This window comes from Opisthocomus hoazin, chromosome 2 (genome assembly GCF_030867145.1).
Source record: "Opisthocomus hoazin isolate bOpiHoa1 chromosome 2, bOpiHoa1.hap1, whole genome shotgun sequence".
Taxonomy (NCBI): Eukaryota; Metazoa; Chordata; class Aves; order Opisthocomiformes; family Opisthocomidae; genus Opisthocomus; species Opisthocomus hoazin.
This window is the reverse complement of record NC_134415.1, coordinates 69,224,627-69,245,515: the sequence shown is the minus strand read 5'-3', so window position 1 is coordinate 69,245,515 and position 20,889 is coordinate 69,224,627. Positions and strand designations below refer to the sequence as shown.

Genomic DNA, 20,889 nt, shown 5'->3' with positions numbered 1-20,889 from the left:
TAAAACTTCAGGTTAACACAAAGCAACATGTTCTTAGTTCTTTCTTGTTGACACAAAAATTCATTTTTCATCATTCTTTTTCATCCCAAACAAATCTAAAAAAAAAAGTTTGCTTCTCTCACATTTTACACAATGCAATCAAATTCAGCCACCCTTAATATCCTAGAATCATAGAATCATAGTATGGTAAGGGTTGGAAGGGACCTTAAAGATCATCTGGTTCCAAATCCCCTGCCATGAGCAGGGACATCTTCCACTAGACCAGGTTGCTCAGAGCTCCATCCAGCCTGGCCTCGAGCACTGTCAGGGAGGGGGCAGCCACAGCTTCTCTGGGCAACCTGTTCCAGTGCCTCACCACCCTCATGGTGAAGAATTTCTTCCTAATATCTAATCTAAATCTGCCCTCTTTTAGTTTACAGCCATTCCCTCTTGTCCTATCACTACAGACCCTTGTGAAATGTCCCTCTCCATCCTTCCTGTAGGCCCCCTTCAGGCACTGGAAGGCTGCTATAAGGTCACCCCGGAGCCTTCTCTTCTCCAGGCTGAACAGCCCCAACTGTCTCAGCCTGTCCTCATAGGAGAGGTACTCCAGCCCTGATGATAAGTATTTCAAGCTGTCAGTATTATTTTTGCTATTCTGAGTTGAAACAATCTTCTGAATTCAACATGTATTTAAAAAGTGGTTCATATCAACTCAGAACTGCATTTTTGAGAAATTTAACTAAAATCCAAAAGAGCACCATACTTCAGCCACACGTGAAATCCTGACTACAGTTTGAGAAATATCATATTAATGGGACAATATCTCTTATAACTGTATCTGTAAGTATCAGAGACAAATCAGAAAGGAGGAGTAGAAGTCCTCACATTCTTGCTTGTCTTGCCTTTTTCAGCAGCTTACCAGGCTTGTTTCTGTTATGCTTGCATTCTGTAAAAAATCACCAATTAACAGAACCAATTTTTTTTCTACATCTCTTGCATAACTTAGCTTTGACATCAATGCTTAGCACTTGTAATTTTGAATTCAATTTGAATGTAAATGTATGATATTTGGGAATGGAAGCTATTTTCCAACAGCATTATTGTAACAAGGACTGGCCAAATTTTGAACAAAGAAATTCATAAAAGTAACCCGTAGGAAAAAAAACTTTTTTTTTTTCTGATAGTACTTCTAATGCTTTTTATTTGCTCTTCATAGCTATTCAAAAGTAACTCTCATATAACTCTCATAAATAACAACTACAAAGAAAATTAACATGAATACTTGTGCAAAAATTTATACAAGATAAATAGTTGAGGTTTTATTTGCTTGTGATTGAAAGCAGTCAGTGACAGAGCTGAAAAAATACATACAGCAAGAATAGTAAAAACTCAAAGCACTATTATAGCTGTACTACAGTATGATGTACCTAGCAATAAAGTTCATAAGTATTTCTAGACTGAGGCATAGCGACACACACACACACACGTCACAAATAATTTTAAAGAAAGCATGAAATTTGTAGCCTCTAAGGCTCAGTCCTCTAAGGGTACATTTGTGACAGTCACAGATGACTAAACTTAATAAATCACTCCTTGCAGCTAATTTGCTCATCTCCGACGGTAGAGAAATTCTGATAGACAGGTTTGTAGAGCAAAGTTCAGAGAGAGCTGCAGAAATACACATCAAGAATATACTACCACTGCTGTGTATTTTGGAAGCCATTGTTGGTGTTACAGAAGGCTAAACTTGAAAGTTTGCCTACATCAGGATATCATCTGTGTAGTTCTGCAGAAAAAAAAATAGAACGTTTGCAGTTCACTTGGAAGATATTCAGAAAAAAACCAGTATTTATGTTATAGCGACTGGATTACTTTGATTTAATATAGTATCCTACTATTTAATAACTCATGCATGGTACAATACTGTTCACCATATGTCCAGGAAAAAAAAAAAAGAGAGAAGCTGAAGTATCTTTTAAATAAGCATGCATATGGCAAAAGCAAAGTAAATGTAAGTAAATGTAAACATATACATACCATATAAATATTATGAGGGCATCTATCACCAAGTGTCTTGAAATGTCAATCTATGAAATGCAATCATAGCTTCACTGGGAGAAATTAATATGGTCATAAATGTCATTTCCAGCCAGAGTATCTTTATCAGTAATTATGCATTTTAACAATCCCTTTGTAGTAAGCAGGCTGCATAAACTTTTGGCTTTACCTCTTTTTCCAAACTCATTTTCTACCATCTTTAAAACTGAAATATAAGAAGTAAGCGCTTTCAGTAATTTAAAATATTTCACAAATTCTCACTGAAAAGAGACTCAACTTGTATGTGACTCTGCATGACAATGAAACTTGGTAAAAAATACTACAAAGAAGATACTTCGAAACCAGGAGCTCTGCTGCTCTTGAGGGAATTTAGCACCTATTTAATTTAACTTTGTTTTGGAACATGTTACAGAAGTACACGTGGGGATAATCGTGTGTAGGAGCATTCATCACCTGCTGGCTGATGTACAAAAGCTCCAACTACACACAAGTACCTCCAGGAGAGTCTACAATTTTCCTAGAATTACAACACTGATATTAACAAATATCATAAAATTACATTTCTGCTAGCTTAGCTGGTTAGGGGTAGTCAAGTAGCAGTCATATGAAAATTATATTGTTGTGTTTTGCTTCTCTCTGTGCTGTCATATATAATCCGGATTTAAGAGGACCAGCTACAAGGTGAAGGACAAATCAGAAGCACACAGGCCACAAACAAACAAGCAAGCCTCAAATATTACCCAAATGTTTTTTTCTCCCTCATTGCTCATGTATACAGACATATAATGATCAGCACTTGTCTCCAAATTTTTTAACTGCCTAATTTACATTACCATACCTAGTGTTAGGTTCTATTCTTATGGAGACAGAGATGATAAACAATGATAAATGGATAAAAAGCAAATTGATAAATGATATGGCAAATGCTCACATTGTAGAACAAGAAATTATCAGATTTCCACTGCTGGGATCTTCGGTGCTTGTGAAGAAGATAGCCTTACCTCATCAAAGGCTGAAAAAGCTTTGGAAAATGGGGTTATAGATGACAGGACAGTGGAACACAGCAGCTTTTCTACAGGCAAACCATGTGAAGCAAAACGTTGACCCTGTCGGAGTCAGAGATGAAGCCTCTGCCGATTTTCCCGGGACTGAGATTTCAGCTCTGAGATCCCATCCCATCAGCTCAACAGGAGCTGCAACACTTGAGCTCCTTTACGCTCACCTCTGAGGGGATGCAGGGGAGACGGGCACCAGGGTGGCTCCCACCAGGACTTCAGTCCCCTTGCTTTGCTGCTGGCCAGTCCACCAGCCTGTGTGGGATTGTAAATTCTCTTCTGATGAATAAATAAATAAATAAATTCCTGAGTGAATTCTTTGCTTTCTGGGTTTTAGGTTCATAAAACATTTTTCCTATTTAAATTGCTTTTTCTTTGTGGGTTTTTTTGTGTTTTTTTCCATTGTGGATAGTTACAGGACAACCAAGTATTTTCTCACTTTGCTTTCTGTTCACATTTTTTGCTTTGATCACTGTTTGATCTACTTCAACATCCTTCTTTGTGCTACACAGGTCTTTTATGAAATAGCAATAGGGTAAAAAATTTAGATCACCCTTTCTTTTGCGGGAAAAAAAAAATAGGCAGGAGAAGGGAACAGAAATGTGAAGCTCTGCAAAGATGTACATACTATTCTTCCCCCCTAGTGCTTCCACTGAAACAACGGGATTGCCAGGCGTCAGCTCCCTCTCCCTGTCACGCTCAGGAAGGCATGTACACTTCAGGCTGGGCATTTGTCAACCGCACTTCATACCTGGAGCATTTCCCAAAAGAATTGGAAGAATTACAGAAAGGGGGCTTTCTCACTAGGGCCTTCTACACGTCAATTTTACCAGTTGGAGTCTTTCAGAATGGGTAAAGGAAAAAAAGACCCTAGTGCAGATAAATTTTATCAATACTTGAGCACTTGTAACATTTAATACCTGTTCAGGTACTTACATGGCTGTAGCAGTATAAAGTGCTGTTCTGTTGCAGCTGCAGTAGGGCTTTTACTAGTACAGCTGTTGTTTATTAAAATATCATGTTTCTCACTGACATAAACTGGTTTTCAAGAGCGCAGAAGCCCACAAATCACTCACAAAAACCAGGAAAATTAATCTTCAGACACTGAACCTACAGATATCTATTATAGTTTTATCAAAGCAGCAGCACAGAGACCACGTGTCTGGATGCTGTTTCTGGGGCTCATGGCCATGAATAAACAGTTAAGGGGAAAAAGCTGCATGCCTGCCAAAACCATTATTTTTTCTTTTCTTAGCTTGTTCATTTCTTCCCTTCAGTTGCTTTGGGGCACCACTAAAAATTAAGACAAAATTTCTAGAAAATACTATTGTTACAATAAGAGCAGATGCTCATAAGAGTCGATTTCAAGCTGAAGATTTTTCTTTTTCCTAGCCCCAGTCTGAGAGTTATCTTATTTGTGGAAGCATCAGGTTTTACAGTATTATCTATGCAAAGTGCACTGCATTACAGTAATCACAGGAAGATATTTTCACGAGGAATCAGCACAATGTATAATGTGTGCTGTAATGTTATGCAGAAATAGATATTACAATATATAGCCATAATAGTTTTAAATGTCTTGAGTGCTGCCTGAAGCACTTGTTACATGGGCAAAACTGGAATGTTGTTTTTCCCCATGAAGCAAGTACATCATTTTTTAGCTGTCAACAACCTGTGAAATGGTAGCAACTTTGGGACATTGTCATATCCCACCACCACGAATGCCAGACTCCAAGGGCTTCAAGTATACTGCTTTAGTCAGTAAAATTCCCTACTTTTAACTATTCAGTTCAGAATATTTTAACTATTTTAGTCAACCTAATTTCTCATTCTTCTGACTGCAGATAAGTACTTTAATGAAAAGCAAGGCTAATATTTTAAAATAAAGCTTCATCATAGTTGCTTTGCAAGGACCCAAATTTCAAAGCATAAGGACCCAGTATGTGTATTGTATTTTGTATTAGTCACATTTAGGGAAAGTACAGAAGTGTTGGAATAGACGATAATGTACCATTATTAAATTATAGGCATACAGCAAAATACAAAAGAATACAGGAAATATACTCAAAAATCTACCAATGGTATTTTCTGTATCATACTTGGTGCATGTCAGAAAGTCTTTTTAAGCCATAAAAGTACATGCCAAACTCTTTCGGCGTAACATACTCTTACTAAAGTAAACAATGTGTGTTAGTCATAAAATAAGCATCAGCCTAAATTGCACAGTCGGATCAGGTTTTCTGTTATGTGGCTGACTGCCCCCAATATCCAAACAAAATACAATGGAAGCTGTGTTTATGTTTAAACAATATTCAGATTTAAATAATAAAGATTTAAATATTCAGATTCATATTAAATACCAATTCAAATTCAGGGCTTGGTTTGGTATACGTTGCTCATACAAGTAATCCTAGTGATTTTACTTCTGGCTACTATAATTATAGGATCAATTAAAAAAAAACCACAAAAAAACGCAAAGAGGGCAGAGAAGGTGGTCTGCAGGTGAAGACTAGGACCTAAACTAGTAAGATACGAACCTTGAAGGGGAAAAAACGTTATACCAATGGATCATTCACTGTCTCTTCCAGTACCAGAACTAAGGGGAATTCGCTGTAACTACAATGAAAAAAATTATTCAAAACAAACAGAAAGTGGTGGCATTTCACGTAATGTGTCATTACACAGCGGAATTGGTTGCCACAGGATGCTGGGGAAGCTAAAAACTTACACAGGTTCTGGGCAAGACCAGGCATGTTCGCAGAAAACAATATCCATGGACTATTACTAAATACATAGAAAGAACATCTGGCTCAGAAATTGCCTGGCAGCAGATGGCTGCAAGCTGGAGAAAGCACTGGGAATGTTGGCCCCGCTTTAAAACTCTTGTATGGGTGTATTTTAAACTCGGATAGGATACCAGATAGATGGACTTTTGGTCCAGTCCGGTAGAGCTACTTTTACATTCAAACAGGCCATAATTTAAAATAATTCTGGTTCCTTGCAACAATGGAAGTAGAGTAAATGTGTATGAATGACAAAAAATACAAATTATGATTCAGTACATAGGACAGTAGCAAGAAACTTTTATTATATTGCATTATTTTTTAAAATAATTTTTTTTAAAAGTAACACATCCTGTTAATTTTATGATTTAATTTATTGAACTTTCTGAGGATACAATTTTCTGATTAGATTTAAAAGCATCACCATTTGAGGAAATCTGGATCACATTTAACATGCTGTGGTCACAAATAACCCTCAGAAACTCTGTCCTAAACCTGGATCTTGTGATGCGCATGTTGGCCTGCTCCTGATTCCCAGAAATGAAGCAATTCTTTAGTTCTAACCCCTGTAGCTGAAACATTTTAAACAGAGAATAACATTGACAGTGTACTTATCTGCAGAACACAGGCCCCTTTCTAAATCGCAAGCCAAGTTTTTAGCTCAGAGTGGATATTCAGTGTTATCTTAATTCAGTGAATTAGGTATTAGCAAAATAAACATGTATTTAAATTTTAATGATGCATTTTAGTCAGGCGAAACTGTTGTGTTTATGCCCTGATTAGAAATGTAAATATCAAAAATGTCAGTGGACAAACAGAAAGACATCCTCTGCATCACTCCAAATTTCTGAGTGATATTTTGAGTTAAAGAATTACAACTGTAATTCTGCGATAGCAAAAAGTACAAATATCAAGAATACTTCTAAATATTTTCTAAAAAGATCTGTTCTCACTATAAAATGTCAGTATATATTATCAGCTCCCATGTACTTCAAAAAATCACATTCACATGCATCTCCAGAGCTCATAATGATGCCCATACACTGTCCTGCTGATCGTTTGGTTTTGGTGTTCTGTTTGAGGCAGTAGGGCTGAAACCTAAGAAGGCATTTAAAATAAACTGCATTTACTTCAGACTAAACCAAGGTAGATGGTGCAAAGAAAAGAAACCCCCTTCAGAGTACTCACAAGAAATTATCTGTTTAAAGATGGTATTAAATGCAGTTTACACAGCAGGCCTTCAATATAAGCACAGTATTCCGTAGTTTGTTTCCTTCCGTTTCATCCCTAAACATTTGATCACTATTTGTACATTCTACAGTGTCATAAAAATACCTGCAATATTTAATTCTACCTATTAGGGTTTGCAATATTTTTGTTTTGCCCCAGCTATTCATTTGTGCAGGCAAAGTCTCATTATTGGAAGCAGCTAATATGAAGGAGCACTGCAGAATCCAGTGATTTGCTGAGCTAAAAATCTCAGTATGACTCTTAGCTAATACGGAATATGTCCAAAGATCCTCTGAATTGAAAATGGGTGGTTGCCCAAACTCCAGCGCACAATTTTAGAAGCAAATGAGAAGGTCAGTCTCTGGGCAGCCAGTCCATGGTGTGTTCCAGCCTGTGAAACCATCATCCTCAAACACAAAGCAAGGAATTCTGTTTCTCATAGTGCATATCTGCTAGCAAGAGTAGACAGCAGAACAGGACCATCTGTCCTTTCTGTCCAGCTATCAGGAATATTCTGTGTTTTGTGAAAGAGACAGCAGTTGTGTTTTCACCTCCCTCCCCAGTTGCTGGGCTGGTGTAGGTGGATTTTGTGAGACCTTGACCGTGAGCCCATTTTCCCCAACAGAAGTTGGGACTTCTGCTGCTGGAAGTTAAGAGCTGGCTTTGGGTATTTCTGCTGTCAATAATTATGATTGTTTATAATAATTGTCTGGATCAGACCATAACAGTTTCCAAACTGACACTCACGTAATCCTTCCCCCCTTTCCTGTGTACTGGAGAGAGCGGCATCCTTAGGATGATCTACAGCACGCACACACACGGTGCCGGATAACAGTGCGTGCAAACCAGGTGCCTTCTACAGCCTTCATTGTTCTAGTGAATACAGACGTCCCTACTTCCAGTTCAAAGGACTTCACCTGAAATTATAATAAAGTATTTCATGGGATCCTTCAGTTCTGAGTTTCTACTGTTAAAAGGTATAGAATTATTTGCCTGACTTTCAGTGCGACCCTTTTTTTTCTCCCCTCTATCCACGTCTGCATTTCATTGTGTTCCCAAGCTAAACTCAGAAAACATCCATAAAGAGGGACAGGATCTTCAGGCTACATTCTTCCACTTCACAACCAACAAGATTCACTTTTCTGTGCATCACCGACTCAAAAGGAGATTTTTTTGAAAAAACACAAATGTTTGATCTTCTGATTTCAAGGAATACTTTGTCATTTAGCAAGCCTTTACTATATGAATATACCGGTAGCTGTCAGTCAAACCAGCGCCTATGATGGGACCATGATCCAACAGTGTCCAAATCAGATTCTATGAGAGTTTCGGAACTCCAGGCTTCACCTAAGTACCCCAGTAATTTGAAGTGCAGAGAATACTTGAGGCAAATGTCATTTTGTGTCCTGAAAGCAGCAGCTGGCAGGAAATAGAGAGATGTCAGCCTGATGTCCAGGTCCAAGGCAGGATCCTCCAGCTCCAGCAGCTTCAGAAGACTCTGCGAACTCAATGCTTGGCCTTCTGCCAAGAGTGGCAGTTACAAGGTGACATGACATGCAATGCCCACCCATTTTCTGACACAGAGCATGCACCTAACTACAGAACTAAAAAGAAAGTGTTGGTGCAGAACAATGTCAGTTGGTTCTTTGGATGCAAACAGTCGAACAGGAAGGATTACAACATTCAAGCCATCTTCATCCTAGTGCATAAACATTAATACAGGCTTTTCTTTCATCACAAATGACTAGCTAACCTGTGACACTGGCCTGAACTTCCGACTTACTGAAGAAAACTATATGCTGCTGTTAGCAGTGTAACAGATGAAGTGATGTTTCTTTTAGCAAAAATGTCATGAAGGATTTATAAATCTGATTCAAACCATTAAATGGATACCAACTTGAAGCCCAAAACATTAAAATGTTAAAACATGATCTCTACATTAGCTCTAAAGACATCTTGAAAGAAAACAGAACACCTCGTACTGCACTTACATCTATTATGTACAGGTCATCGCGATTTCCTCTTTATCAAATTGAACTGGACCTTATACTCTGCTGAGTGAGAGAGTTCAAAGCAAATTGCTAAGGACACAGTGTGCAGGGGGAGTCAGTGCTATGACGAGGAGTTCATTGCACGCAAACTGCTCTTGCTTAGGAGCAGAAATGCAGTCCTGAAAGACTGAGAAGACTCTTCAAACTGACATTTACTCAAACACTTCTGTTCTGCCCTCGTTTCCTGTCTGTCTTATCCCACGACACTGAAGGTCTTTGTTGATCCCACCTGTAGCAAGTATATGTACATGTGCATGTGTTCATAATTCTCATGTTTAAATTAATCTTAAAAATGTCTACTTACCTCATATCACTATTCCATTTAACAAAGACAGATTTTAATATACTTTTATTATCGTCATCTATATTTTGGTGAGTTTTACTGCTATTATTACTATTAGGAGAGCAGTTATTTTTAAACATTTTCAATTTCATTTCACTCAGTTTTTATTGACTACACTGGATGCCTCTGTGGCACTGTGAGGAACAAAAGCTAAGGACAAATTTGCTGGTGCAGGCTGTTCGAAGGATTATCACACAGCCCAATCCTCAAATTTTACTATCCAGAGCAGGTTTGTATCCAAATTAAATTTCCTTCTGAAGTTTGTCTAGAGGCAGATGGCAGTCTTTAACGATTATTGGAGATATAAAACATTCTATCTCATATATATAATTACAAATCAATACTGGGTACCTAATTTGTGGAGCACATGTGCTTTTCTCTGGCTATGGAATCTTTTGTCTCATTACGCCCAGGTATAATTGCGTTTACTGTCATGATAGCAAAATGTAGCATTTATCTAAGATGTTAATCTGCTGCTAATGCTGGCCACCAAATGTGGGACCATATGCTTCTCTAGAAGAACATAGAGGACCAAAATTGTTTTAACGAAATTAAAATATCCTACAGGAAATCTACGTGGAAGACCAGCTCTCCTCTCGCACCCACCCTTCGCTGTAGTGATCCCATGCCAGTAACGTGCAGGGGCGAAGGTCCCACAGCTCACCTCTGTGCCAAAGACTCGATTTAATCACTTGAGACAGACAGAAACTGGTTCTAAAGGACATTCCTACTTGTCAGATGTTATCACAACTGTAATTGTCTTTCTGCACATGCACATTCATCTGCACTCCTGAGCAATCCGGGCTCCAACAGTTGCCTCCACACAGAGGAGTCAATGTCCCTTTTGTGAGTGAGTGGCTTGAACAGAGTCCTTTCTGCACACAGGAAAGGGTAAGGCTCATGAGGTACAAAATAACGCACACTACTTTCTCTTTGGACAGTTAATTTCTTATTCACAGCAATCAGGAACACTAAAGACTGCTGGATTTCTATTATTCCTTAACTGCTGTTAGATGTGTATCACATAACAGCATTCAGAATAAAAATTGATCCACCAGGTCCAAGACAAAGAGGACATACTATGTACTGCTGTAACAGCTTTAACTTGGTTTTTAATTCTGATTTGGAGGTGGTCTAGCCATCTTTCTACCAAATACTGCTTGTATCTCCAATCTTTGTTCACTTCTGTGTCCAAACAAAAGTATTATAGAAGTATTACTGAAGTGGTATAGTACTACACTCTTGTGTCACTGTTGTGTCACCTTTTCTTGTCTTCACTTGAATGAGCATAAACTTCCATCAAGGATCCCAATTATCAGCTGAAGCAATTCCCTTGCTGGTGAGTGATCATCCCAGGGGCTTAAGTAGTTCAACGTGACACTTTTGTAAAGCATGAACTGAAACACTACTTCACTTTCCTGCATGCGAAGACTGCCTTTTATTACAAATTTTAACTGGATCTAATGAATCCACTTAGCACAACTTTCCATAGATATCTGAGGTCTTTTTCATGTCAGGTCCATCATAATAAATTGTACATAGGAGCTTCATAGTTTTATTTCAAACAATAAGAATATCAAGAACTTCCTACAAATTCATTAGTAAATGGTGTTTTTTTTGATAACCAAGGACTATAATACCACTCCTCCTACCAATTTTATCTGGCAAAATATTTGACAGCAATCAGAGATCTGATTCTGCAGTTCCTCTGTCAGTTGTACCATTTAATGAAGATATTGCTTTCTGCTTGATTTAACAGTGAGCACAGACTTTTTTTTTAACTTCATATTTGACTCTCACGCACAGAGCTGAATGTTGATTCGTGGCATTCATAATTCTTCTGCCAAAAAAACATTGTTCTAGTAATTTCAGTTCCTTCACAGAAGGTGACATTTTTCCACAAATGCTTCTTTTGCTATGTTCATTCAGCTATCCTGTATTATTAGTAATTAATATTTGTTTAAAGTTGAATACGACTCTACCATTTCTTAGCATCAAAGTAAAATCTATCTGATGATTCAACTCAGGAGATAAAAGAACAGTATTTTTATTTAGATGCTCCTTGCTTACATGCTAAAATGAAACTTTTATTGAAAGTTTTTTGGACTCCTGCTTTTACAAGTTCAGTATCTGGTGCAGTGCCATCCACCAGGTTATTATCACAATTTTTGGAGCCAGCGTTTCTGTGTCCATCCCCTTCACTGAGTTGCTCTATACAGCTGCGATGCAAATTACACACAGACAATGCTAAGGGTATGTCCCTGGCTTCTTTAATGTTGACTTGCAGGTTCTGACACCCAGATTCATTTGCATATAAACCATCTACAGAAACAGGGGTTTTGGAGAAAAAATTTAAAAAATTTAAAAATTAGATAGCATTATAGAATGGACTATAGGGTTTGGTTTGCACTTGTGAAAAGAGGGAGGGACTGTCCTCTCATTTCTGCTAGAGGAAATTTCAATTTTTGCAGAAAGGGAAGGAAGGAAAAAAGATGTGGGTAAGTAGGTCTGGGACTCACTACTTTGTGTAAATCCCTAAGCCCTTTGGTTTTCCCTCAGAAATTATAGTGAAGTCCACGATGTCAGTGCACGACCCTGCCCAAAGTGTGAGGAGATCCACCACTCCACCACCTACAGACATTCCAACTTTGGAAACAGTATTAAAAAAACCAGAATCAAACAAGAAGAAAAGCCATCTTTCTCCAAGCTTGACTAACTGTAAAGAAGAAACAAACAGAATTTTTAACTCCATAAATAATATTCCCTGGACTTTAAGCTTATTTTGAGGAGGACATGAAGTATGAGAGCTTCTGTTCTTAAAACTGCTGAATTTATTGAATGCCTATGACTGTTTCATATTTGCTGAACATCTTTCTATTGAGCTTGCCTCCAAAGGTCATTCTTACTACTTGTTTTTTCTTGTATTCTCTGTTTAGGCCAGGGTGGACATTTTTAATTAGCATGCATTTCTTTTCTCTCACTACTTGTTACTATTCTCACTGGGATGAATATTTTTTACCACTGCAATCATATACCCTTTTTTTTTACAAAGTCACCAACGTCTTGATATAATATTGCTGGACTTATGTATTAGTAATTCCACAGAATGACTCAGTCTCTAATTACTCCGTCTGATAACTATTCGAATTCCCACAGCTCAGTGGGACACAGTGGCTAAGAGCTGTTGTGGATTGCTGGCTTCCAGTAAGTAAAATGTGTTTGCCTGTATTATTTTCTTGAGTGGATTTTCTAATAATTTTCACTGGATATCAAGCTCCTGCTTTAAATCTCTGATCTCTCAGAGCTTACTTTATGCAACACTGTTCTTTATTTCTGTCTTCATGCTGCAGAGAGAAAAATTATTAAAGCGATGCAACCCTTCCCTCCAAGAGGAAGACCACGGCCGCACAGGCTTCTTTTTTTCAGACAGAGATTATGAAACTGATTTTGAAAGTACAAAGGAGGAATGAGGCTGATAAAAATTTATACTCATTACATGATAGGAAACAAGTATTCAATGGTTCTATTGACCACTGTTGCAGAAAAAAAAAGAAAAAGTAATATTAGGCTTTTCAGTTACTCACTGCAGTCAGTTTTGCTAATGACAGACTCTGGCTGAGAGGGTATGTCAGGAGGAAATAAGCATCTGAGCAGGAAGAATGAGGGAACGAAGGTGTACATGTATGCCACAGAGTTATTATTGTTGTATTTCCTAACAGAACAGGGGAAATGACTACACAGCTATTGCAGCTATCTCCCTTCCAATGCTGGAAAAGCCACCACACCAACCCCCAGCCAGGACTGTGTCTGGCTTGCTGCGCAGAAAGAGAGGATGCAGTCTGAGAAATATCTGCCAGACAGCCAGCCTCCTCCTTGGTGGGAAGGTCACCCTCCACCTCAAAACAGTAAGAGCGTCTCTATTCCTTTCTATCACACCTGGCAAGCCTGGTGAAAAGCTGAAACGGTGAGTGTCCCATCTCTTGTTTCCTGCCTGCTTTTCTCCCTTTCTGGGAGGATTTGTCACCATTCTGCATGGTGACAAATAAAATGCTAACAAAACATCAGTGATGACCTTCTTTAGTCAAAGAGCTAGTCAAATCTGAGTGAAAACTGCTGTATGGGAACTATTAATTCACTTCAAGAATTGTTTTGTCATTTATCACAGATTGGTCAGAAAGTGGTTTAAGCTGTTTCAAAGCAGCAATGAACAAAGATCATCTTTTGGAGCCAAATGAGCTGATGGAAGAGGGTGACATCTTTGCAGAGCTGATAGATAATCTTTCAGTAATCCTTTTCAGTCATAATGAGCTGAATTAACTACTTTAAATAGTATGAATTTACTAACAGCATTATGCAGAGTGCATGCCTTTTTTTTTGATCCCATGGCACTTTTAAACAAAGTACGAGTTCAGGCTTACACATAGATGATCCCTAGGTCTAAGACCTGGAGTTCTCTGTTCTACAGCCTCATCATGGGCTTCTTGTACGTACCGTATCCTCTAAAGAGAGCGAGCTGGCAGCTTCATAAAGACAACCGACAAGTGTACAGCATCTCTGGTTGAAAAAACAAATGGATTAGGTATGAGCAAAAAGCCTACAAGAAAGGCAGGGTGGCGAGTAAGAAAGCTCTGTCATGCAGATCCAAAATGGTAGGGATGAAATGAGAATTGCCAAAGGTCAAGCTGAGTCCTGACAGTTGACAGGACCTGACACCTAGCAATATAAATTTAAAAAAATGCATACTGTTCTTTGACATTACAGAGAAAAAGAGAAATGAAACGACAGTGAAGTGGCTAAACAGTAAGAATGAAGTTGAGATCAAAGGTAATGTTGGCATGGCCACCCCAAAACTTTCTGATTCAATCTTCTCTAAGGGGAATGACAGCAAAAGCCAGACAACTACTGAAAATATGCATACAACACTAAATCACACTCAAGATAGAAGTAAAGTTTCTAAGGTTTGGCAAAATTAATCCAGGTAGAATAGATAATCTCCTGCCCCAGATATGGAAACAACTCACCTATGAATTCGATAATAAGTAATTTAAAAAAATCTGTCCATTCAACTGATGCCACCAGAGAATGTCACCATTACAACTATAATTCAGAAAGAGAAAAACAGAAAAACTGACAACTTTACACCTGTTACCTTGAGCTCAACAGTGTGCAAGTCTTTTTAATAACTTCAGAGCAAAGGATACTTTGAGACACAGGTAAATGGAAGCCTAGGATAAAATACAACATGAATTTAACAAGGTAAATACAGAATTTGGTAATAAAATAACTTGTATTAAAGATGGGGGGCTGCAGCAGATTTAACCTATATGGCCTTCAGTATTGCATTTGATACTGTACCACATAAGTAACATAACTACATGCACAGTTACACAAACAGGAGGTTGGGAACAGTGCAAGTTTGTAAATCAGAGAAAGACTTTGCTGAAAAGAGACAGCAGTACATTACACCGAAGAGCAAATTGATTAGTTGGGGGAAAGGGAGTCTTCATATTAAAATTTTTCAAGGTTCCCTCTTACTAATGATCTTACTTAATATTTTCACTCATAACTTTGGCATAGAAAGAAAAATGTGAAATTTACTGGTAGCGTGAAATTAGGGATATCAATTTAGAGAAAGCCCAGGATATTATGCAGGAAAAATGGATGAATAAAAGGACTGGAAAAATAAAAATGAGACACAAGTGCTCGTATTTAATAGACTCAATAACTAGGTTTCACACTATAAGCCAGGGGACTCATCAGTTTGAAATGACAGATATTAATTGGTCGTAAGACAACCATGAGACACAGTGTAGTACAGCAATAAAAAAGGCATATTGAGTCCTACAATATATCAGGCTAGATAGCAGAGTATTAATATGATCACAGACATCAATCAGATATTACTTAAAGTTACAGTGAAGATTATAGTGTTACTTCTGATCACTCGTAAGAAAGAAAGATGTATTCAAATATGGACAATCACATGGGAAAGACCAGAAGCTACTCAGCATGAGCAACTAAGAACCAACAATAAAATTGCTGTCTGTGAGTACTCATAGATATCTTGAGTGAGAAGATCTATTTAAGTTAATGGACAATGTTGATACAAAAGAAACATGTAGAAATTTTCCACTGGCAGCTGTAGGTTGAAAATTAGAAACCCACTTCTAAATATCAGGAGGAGTAAGGCTGCAGAACACCGATCAAGAAGGACAAACAACCTAATCTTTAAAAAAGTTCAGTGTGTTTATGAAATGGGTTAGAGATCGTAGCTTTTTTACAAGCCGCAAGGTGGCATTCAGTGAGCTATGAAGTTCTTTCCAACCTGCCATCCTCCTGTGCCGTGTTTCTACACTAGGGTGGAAGAAGCAACAGAGAGTAGCTACATTAAATACAAAAAAACCCCTTCTGTTAAAGATATATTAAGCTTGTAAAAGAAAATGAGCTCAAGAACTTTAGAAGTCAAACAACGGAACTTCAGGTCTATGTGTCCCAAAACATTAATTGTGCTCATTTATAATTTCACAAACGAAACAGATTATGTACAGGTTTTACACCTTTTGTTTTTTTTTTGAAGACTCAAAGGCCAAGCAGTGGTCCATGCAGACTATTTGTATGCTAGTGCAAGAGCCCAGGTAGCCATAAAATGATACCTGTGCTGTATAAATTCACCTGCAGCACACGGCAGAACCCTGTAAGCTTTACTTGTGATCAGAGATGGCCAGGATGGTACCAATGCCCCAGAAGAATGGAGGCAAGCACACCCCACTGGACTCAGGAATTGTGACAGTTCCCTGGGGTGCTCTAAGAGGGACATGAAACCTGTGAGAAAGAAGTTTCACAGGGAAACAGATTGTGCAAGTACAGTAGCCAGGGATGCTGAACCAGGAGCTCCAGACTGTGTACCTTTGTAACAGCAGCATCAGCAGCTTCAAACTCTGCTGGATCTCTAAGCAGGAGGGAAGAGACATGCTCCTTCCTCTCGTTCCTCATCCTCTCTCTCCTCTCTGCTCCTTCCTCAAGCTAACCATAAACAGGCACATCTCGAGGTATTGGAGTAGCGGTACAGCATCCTGTCCAAACTTCTTGGTCCCAGGCTCCTTTGAGAAAAAAGCGTTAGGCCACCTAGAAACACTTCTGGGGCAGGACTCAGTCCATCGGGATTCTATCTTGAAACATGCAGACCGAGATCATGGATTTTTAAGCAGCAGATCCTTAAGTCCATGCTCATACCAAAGTCCTGCAAGACCTAAGTGAGACCTCTTGGTGAGCATAAAGATATTGGAATCAGAGGGATGAAGGAAGATGTGACTGACAGTATTAGCAGAAGTATTTTATCTGCTGGCCAACTTTTTAAAGATACAGAAATCTCACATAGGAAAGCAGGGATCTCATGACCACTCAAAAAAACTCTTATTAGTTGCTCCTTCGGTTAACAATCTTGTTGTGTTTCCTGTGACCACTTTCAGAGGCAGGTTATAAAAACAGATAATGAATTCATAACCAATACCGAACATCCAAAAAAGTACTTCCCAGTCTGGACTGCTCTCTTCCACCTGTGTAACTTCATCATCTTCATTTCCTAAAATGAAGAACTACCACATGCATTCTCCATTTTGAATTTCTGCAATACAATTTACTGTAGAAGTCTCCTTGGTAGCATTGAATGTTCACTCCCCTCATGAATGTCTTACATTCATAAGTCTGCGTCTTTGTCTTCAGTTTGCTTGTGTTGCCTGGTGGTGTCCTCGGGAGCTGCTCTGTCTGCCGCCATCTCCTTTGTCTGTTGTTCTCAAGAATCACTGCTCATCTCGTTTTCCGAATACTGCTGTGCTTACACTTGATGCACAATCTTTATTTACGTAGGGATAATTACATAAAGTATATTTATATGAAAACATCTCACCTTGCTGAGAAAGTAATTTAGTATTTTTACAATTATTTTCTCGGCTGATCCATTCCCATTCATTGAGCTGCTTTAGTCTGACTGACTCTAATGAGAAGTTTATGACCAGGCTGAATGGGACCTTTCCTGTTGACTTAAATGGGTACAGAATCATCCTTTATAAGGGATAATTAGTCGAGGTAAGTGTAAGAGACCAAGTACAGCTACACGATTTCTTCTGGCAAGTATGAGCACTCTATTTCAATGTATTTACTTCTGACTTTTAGAAAGGGCATTTTTTAGAACAGTTGTATAGTGCCCAAGGCTGCAATATTATTCCTGTAGCTTCAGTATCCTATGTTTTGCAAGGTGTCAAATTCAAACGTAAGACAGACTCCTATGATGTCCACAGTTCTGCTAACTGTGCAAGTCCTACAATGATTTGAATTAATTACTGGTTTCTCATTAAGTACTGAATTAAGGGCATAATTACTATTCTCTAAGGATCTGGTTATAGTAATTGTTTGGACTGCCTAGTGTACTATTTCATTGGCACAGTCTATTCTTGCCACAAAGCGTATTCTTATAAACTTCTTAAGTACAGTCTTCCACATTCAAACATCTTTTTCTTATGACATATTAGCACAATATTTATTCACTTAACTGTGGCAGAACCTTAAAATCCAATTCATGGACCATTCACTAGTTAAGAATTTACACGGAATACGAAGACAACAGCTGACCCTTAGCACTTCTGTGTATGCTGCACTCAGGGGAGAAAAAGGGACAATACTGATGATACACATTTTTCCCAGCATGTCAGCTGCCTAACTATTCCTAATTCAGTTGAACAGCTTATTTTTCGGTCTCCTTGCCGTTAACTGGTTTTTAAGGATTTCCATCCTCGCTTACAGGAAAAACATAATTGCACAGCTAGCCAAAAACCTACTAAAATTGTTTGCTCAGAGCTCATAAATTATAATATCTCAAGAATATGTCATACAGTTTCATATTTATGCACTCTTTTCTACTTCACTGTTTTCTGGGTTCATTGTAATATTGCTGGTCACTTGTTAATGGAGGCACAGAATAAGCATGCTGTACAGCCTAATAGTAGCTGCTCATGCCTGACTGGCATGGATTGAAACATACACCACTTATCTGTCACGATTTTGTGATGCAGATAGACAAAAATATTACATGATTTTGCTAAAAACAAGCTGCACTTTCAGCCTGCAGACTCACTAAAGATGACTGAGTACCCTTCCTCCCCTGATCTGTTCTGCTTGCCAATACGCTCTGTCTCGCTGGTACGCACTGGTTCCAGGGGACACCTCTTGCTCATTTATGTCCTGTCAGATACTGCCACTATTTACCACTCCAGCAATACTCAGTGAAGTTTTCTATCCTCTTCTTTAGTTTTCACAAATAGAAACTTATCCCAACTCATGTTCATTCAGAACAATAACATTCAGTGTCTTCGCCTGTTGCATTTACTGAGTCCCTTTGCAGCCACATCTCCAACAGCTCTACTTCTCCTATAAAAGAAAATTGCTGGGCTTTTTAACATCTTCCCTACTTTTATTGACTTCTTTCACTCAGTACTAACATAATTGAATTCTACCTTCAGCCAGTCCACTGGCCACGCAATTATTAAATTTTCAAATATGCTCATCACACTTTCTCAATACCTTCATGGTCATCCAGCACGAGAAGAGCTTCCTTTAAGTTTTGTAAACTTGTTAGGCTCTTTGCAACCTTTCTCATGATACCTACAAAACACTTGACAGTGATCAGGCTGCTGCTGGTTCAGGAATGAAATTTTATCGCTTTGCTGCATTCCCCCATCTGTCTGCCTTACTTTCTGTCTCCCAATTCCTTTTATATTATAAAGACTTGGAGGCTGAGACACTTTTTTTCTTGTCTGATGCTTATAAAGCAAACAGAGCCATGAAGCTCTGGTTCAAAACCAGAAGTAATATCCTGCTAAACAAATAACCACTGTTCAGAGGAGTGCAAGAAAAGAGAGGCAGGTGTAAGGAATTGGCAGGGATTTTTCCATCTTGACTTGCTTCTCTATTTGCCCAGCAAAGGAATGGCAGCATAACATGGCATGAATTTACTAAATTAGAGCTGTGATTTTGGTTAGTCTTGAAGAATAGGTTAAACAGGTTTAGCGATTAAAACACCCTATTGGAAAAAAACAGGTTAAAAAATGGTGACATTACATGCTCCTCTCATATAATTCATGCCAAAGTATTATTATTTCAATAGTTGTTATAAAAAAAAATCTACAAACTGCAGATATCCTAGGAATCAAGTCTTAAATCACACCAGTGAAAACTGATTGCCCTTTTTTCTACTTGTTCCTATGGCTAACCTGGAAAAAATTAGCTACCGGAATCAGTTCCCAGAGTTGGCGCACCTTACGTGAAAACACTACACAGAAATACCACTGCTTTCACAAATTCAATTTCTGGCCTAGAGTATGCTCCCAACTGACACATTTTCTTTATGTTTTCGGTTGGGTCTTTCGATGCAGATTAAGCATTCGTACACGGCAGAAAAATCGTGATTCAACGAAATACTAGTGGAACACCACCAGGACTGAACTTTTTTTTTTTTCTTGTTCTCCACGCCACGCAGAAGTATCCGCATTCACCTAAAAAATTCTAGGGAGAACAGACGACACCGGGGAAAAACCGGCCTAGCAACGCATCCTGCCGGAGGTCGCGTCAAAAAAAAGCAGAAACATGCAAGGCGGCGAATCCCCGCGGTTATCCCCACGCCACACGGGTCCTGCTGCCACGAAACGGCCACCGCCGCTCCCCCCGCAGGGCCCTGCGGCCCCGCCCCGCCGCAAGCCGCCGCTCAGCACCGCGCACCGCTCCCGCCCTTTCCGCGGCCGCCCGAGTGTCCGTCCCGACCGCTCCCGGGCGCGGCCCGGGCGTGGGCGGGCGGCGGGACGGGAGCGGGGAGGCGGCCCGCCCGGGTGCGGCGCCCGGCGGGAGGAGCAGGGCGGCGGCCGCGCTCGCCCGCCCTTACCTCAGGTGCAGGTAGTGCACCAGCTTCGTCACCACAGTCACCATCTTCCCGGGTCACCTTCCCCGCCGCCGCCTCGGGGGCGGGAGGGCGACGGTCCCCGGGGGCTCCTCCCTCGGCGGCTCTTTCCCGGCTGCCTCACCGTCCCCAGTCCCCCCCGGGGCGGCAGCGGCTTCGCCTCCCGCCCGCTCACCTGCCCGCCCGCAGGCACCGCCGCCGCCCGGCACCGCCGCCACCCGGCCCCGCCGCGGACAAGCCCGCCCGGGCAGAGGGCGGGGCCGGCGCCCTCCCGCGGGGCCGCCCGACCTCGCCCCCCCCCCCCCCCCCCGCCCCGTGCCGCCCGCTGCTGAGGGGCGGCAGCGCCTGGCGCCCCTAGCGCGGAGCCGGGCGGCGGGGCGGCCGCTGAGTCGCTGCCGGGTCGGGGGCGGCTCGTCCGCGTCCCCGCCGCATCTGCCTCAGG

At 40.0% G+C, this 20,889-nt stretch overlaps 1 protein-coding gene across 2 annotated transcripts in view; it reads right to left on the bottom strand.

Annotated features, from left to right (window-relative positions):
• Nucleotides 1-20,665, bottom strand: part of ARHGAP18 (Rho GTPase activating protein 18) — a 95,347-nt gene extending 74,682 nt beyond the window's left edge. The window contains exon 1 of one of the 2 annotated variants that reach the window (XM_075414074.1): nucleotides 20,623-20,665. Coding sequence is in view for 1 of the 2 variants with exons in the window: in XM_075414073.1 (XP_075270188.1) it covers nucleotides 20,433-20,476 (44 nt within the window). In the remaining variant the exon portion in view is untranslated. Of the gene's footprint in view, nucleotides 1-20,432; nucleotides 20,585-20,622 lie in introns of those variants that run through there. The other variant, XM_075414073.1, reaches the window with a different exon arrangement.
• Nucleotides 20,666-20,889: the final 224 nt, after the last annotated feature.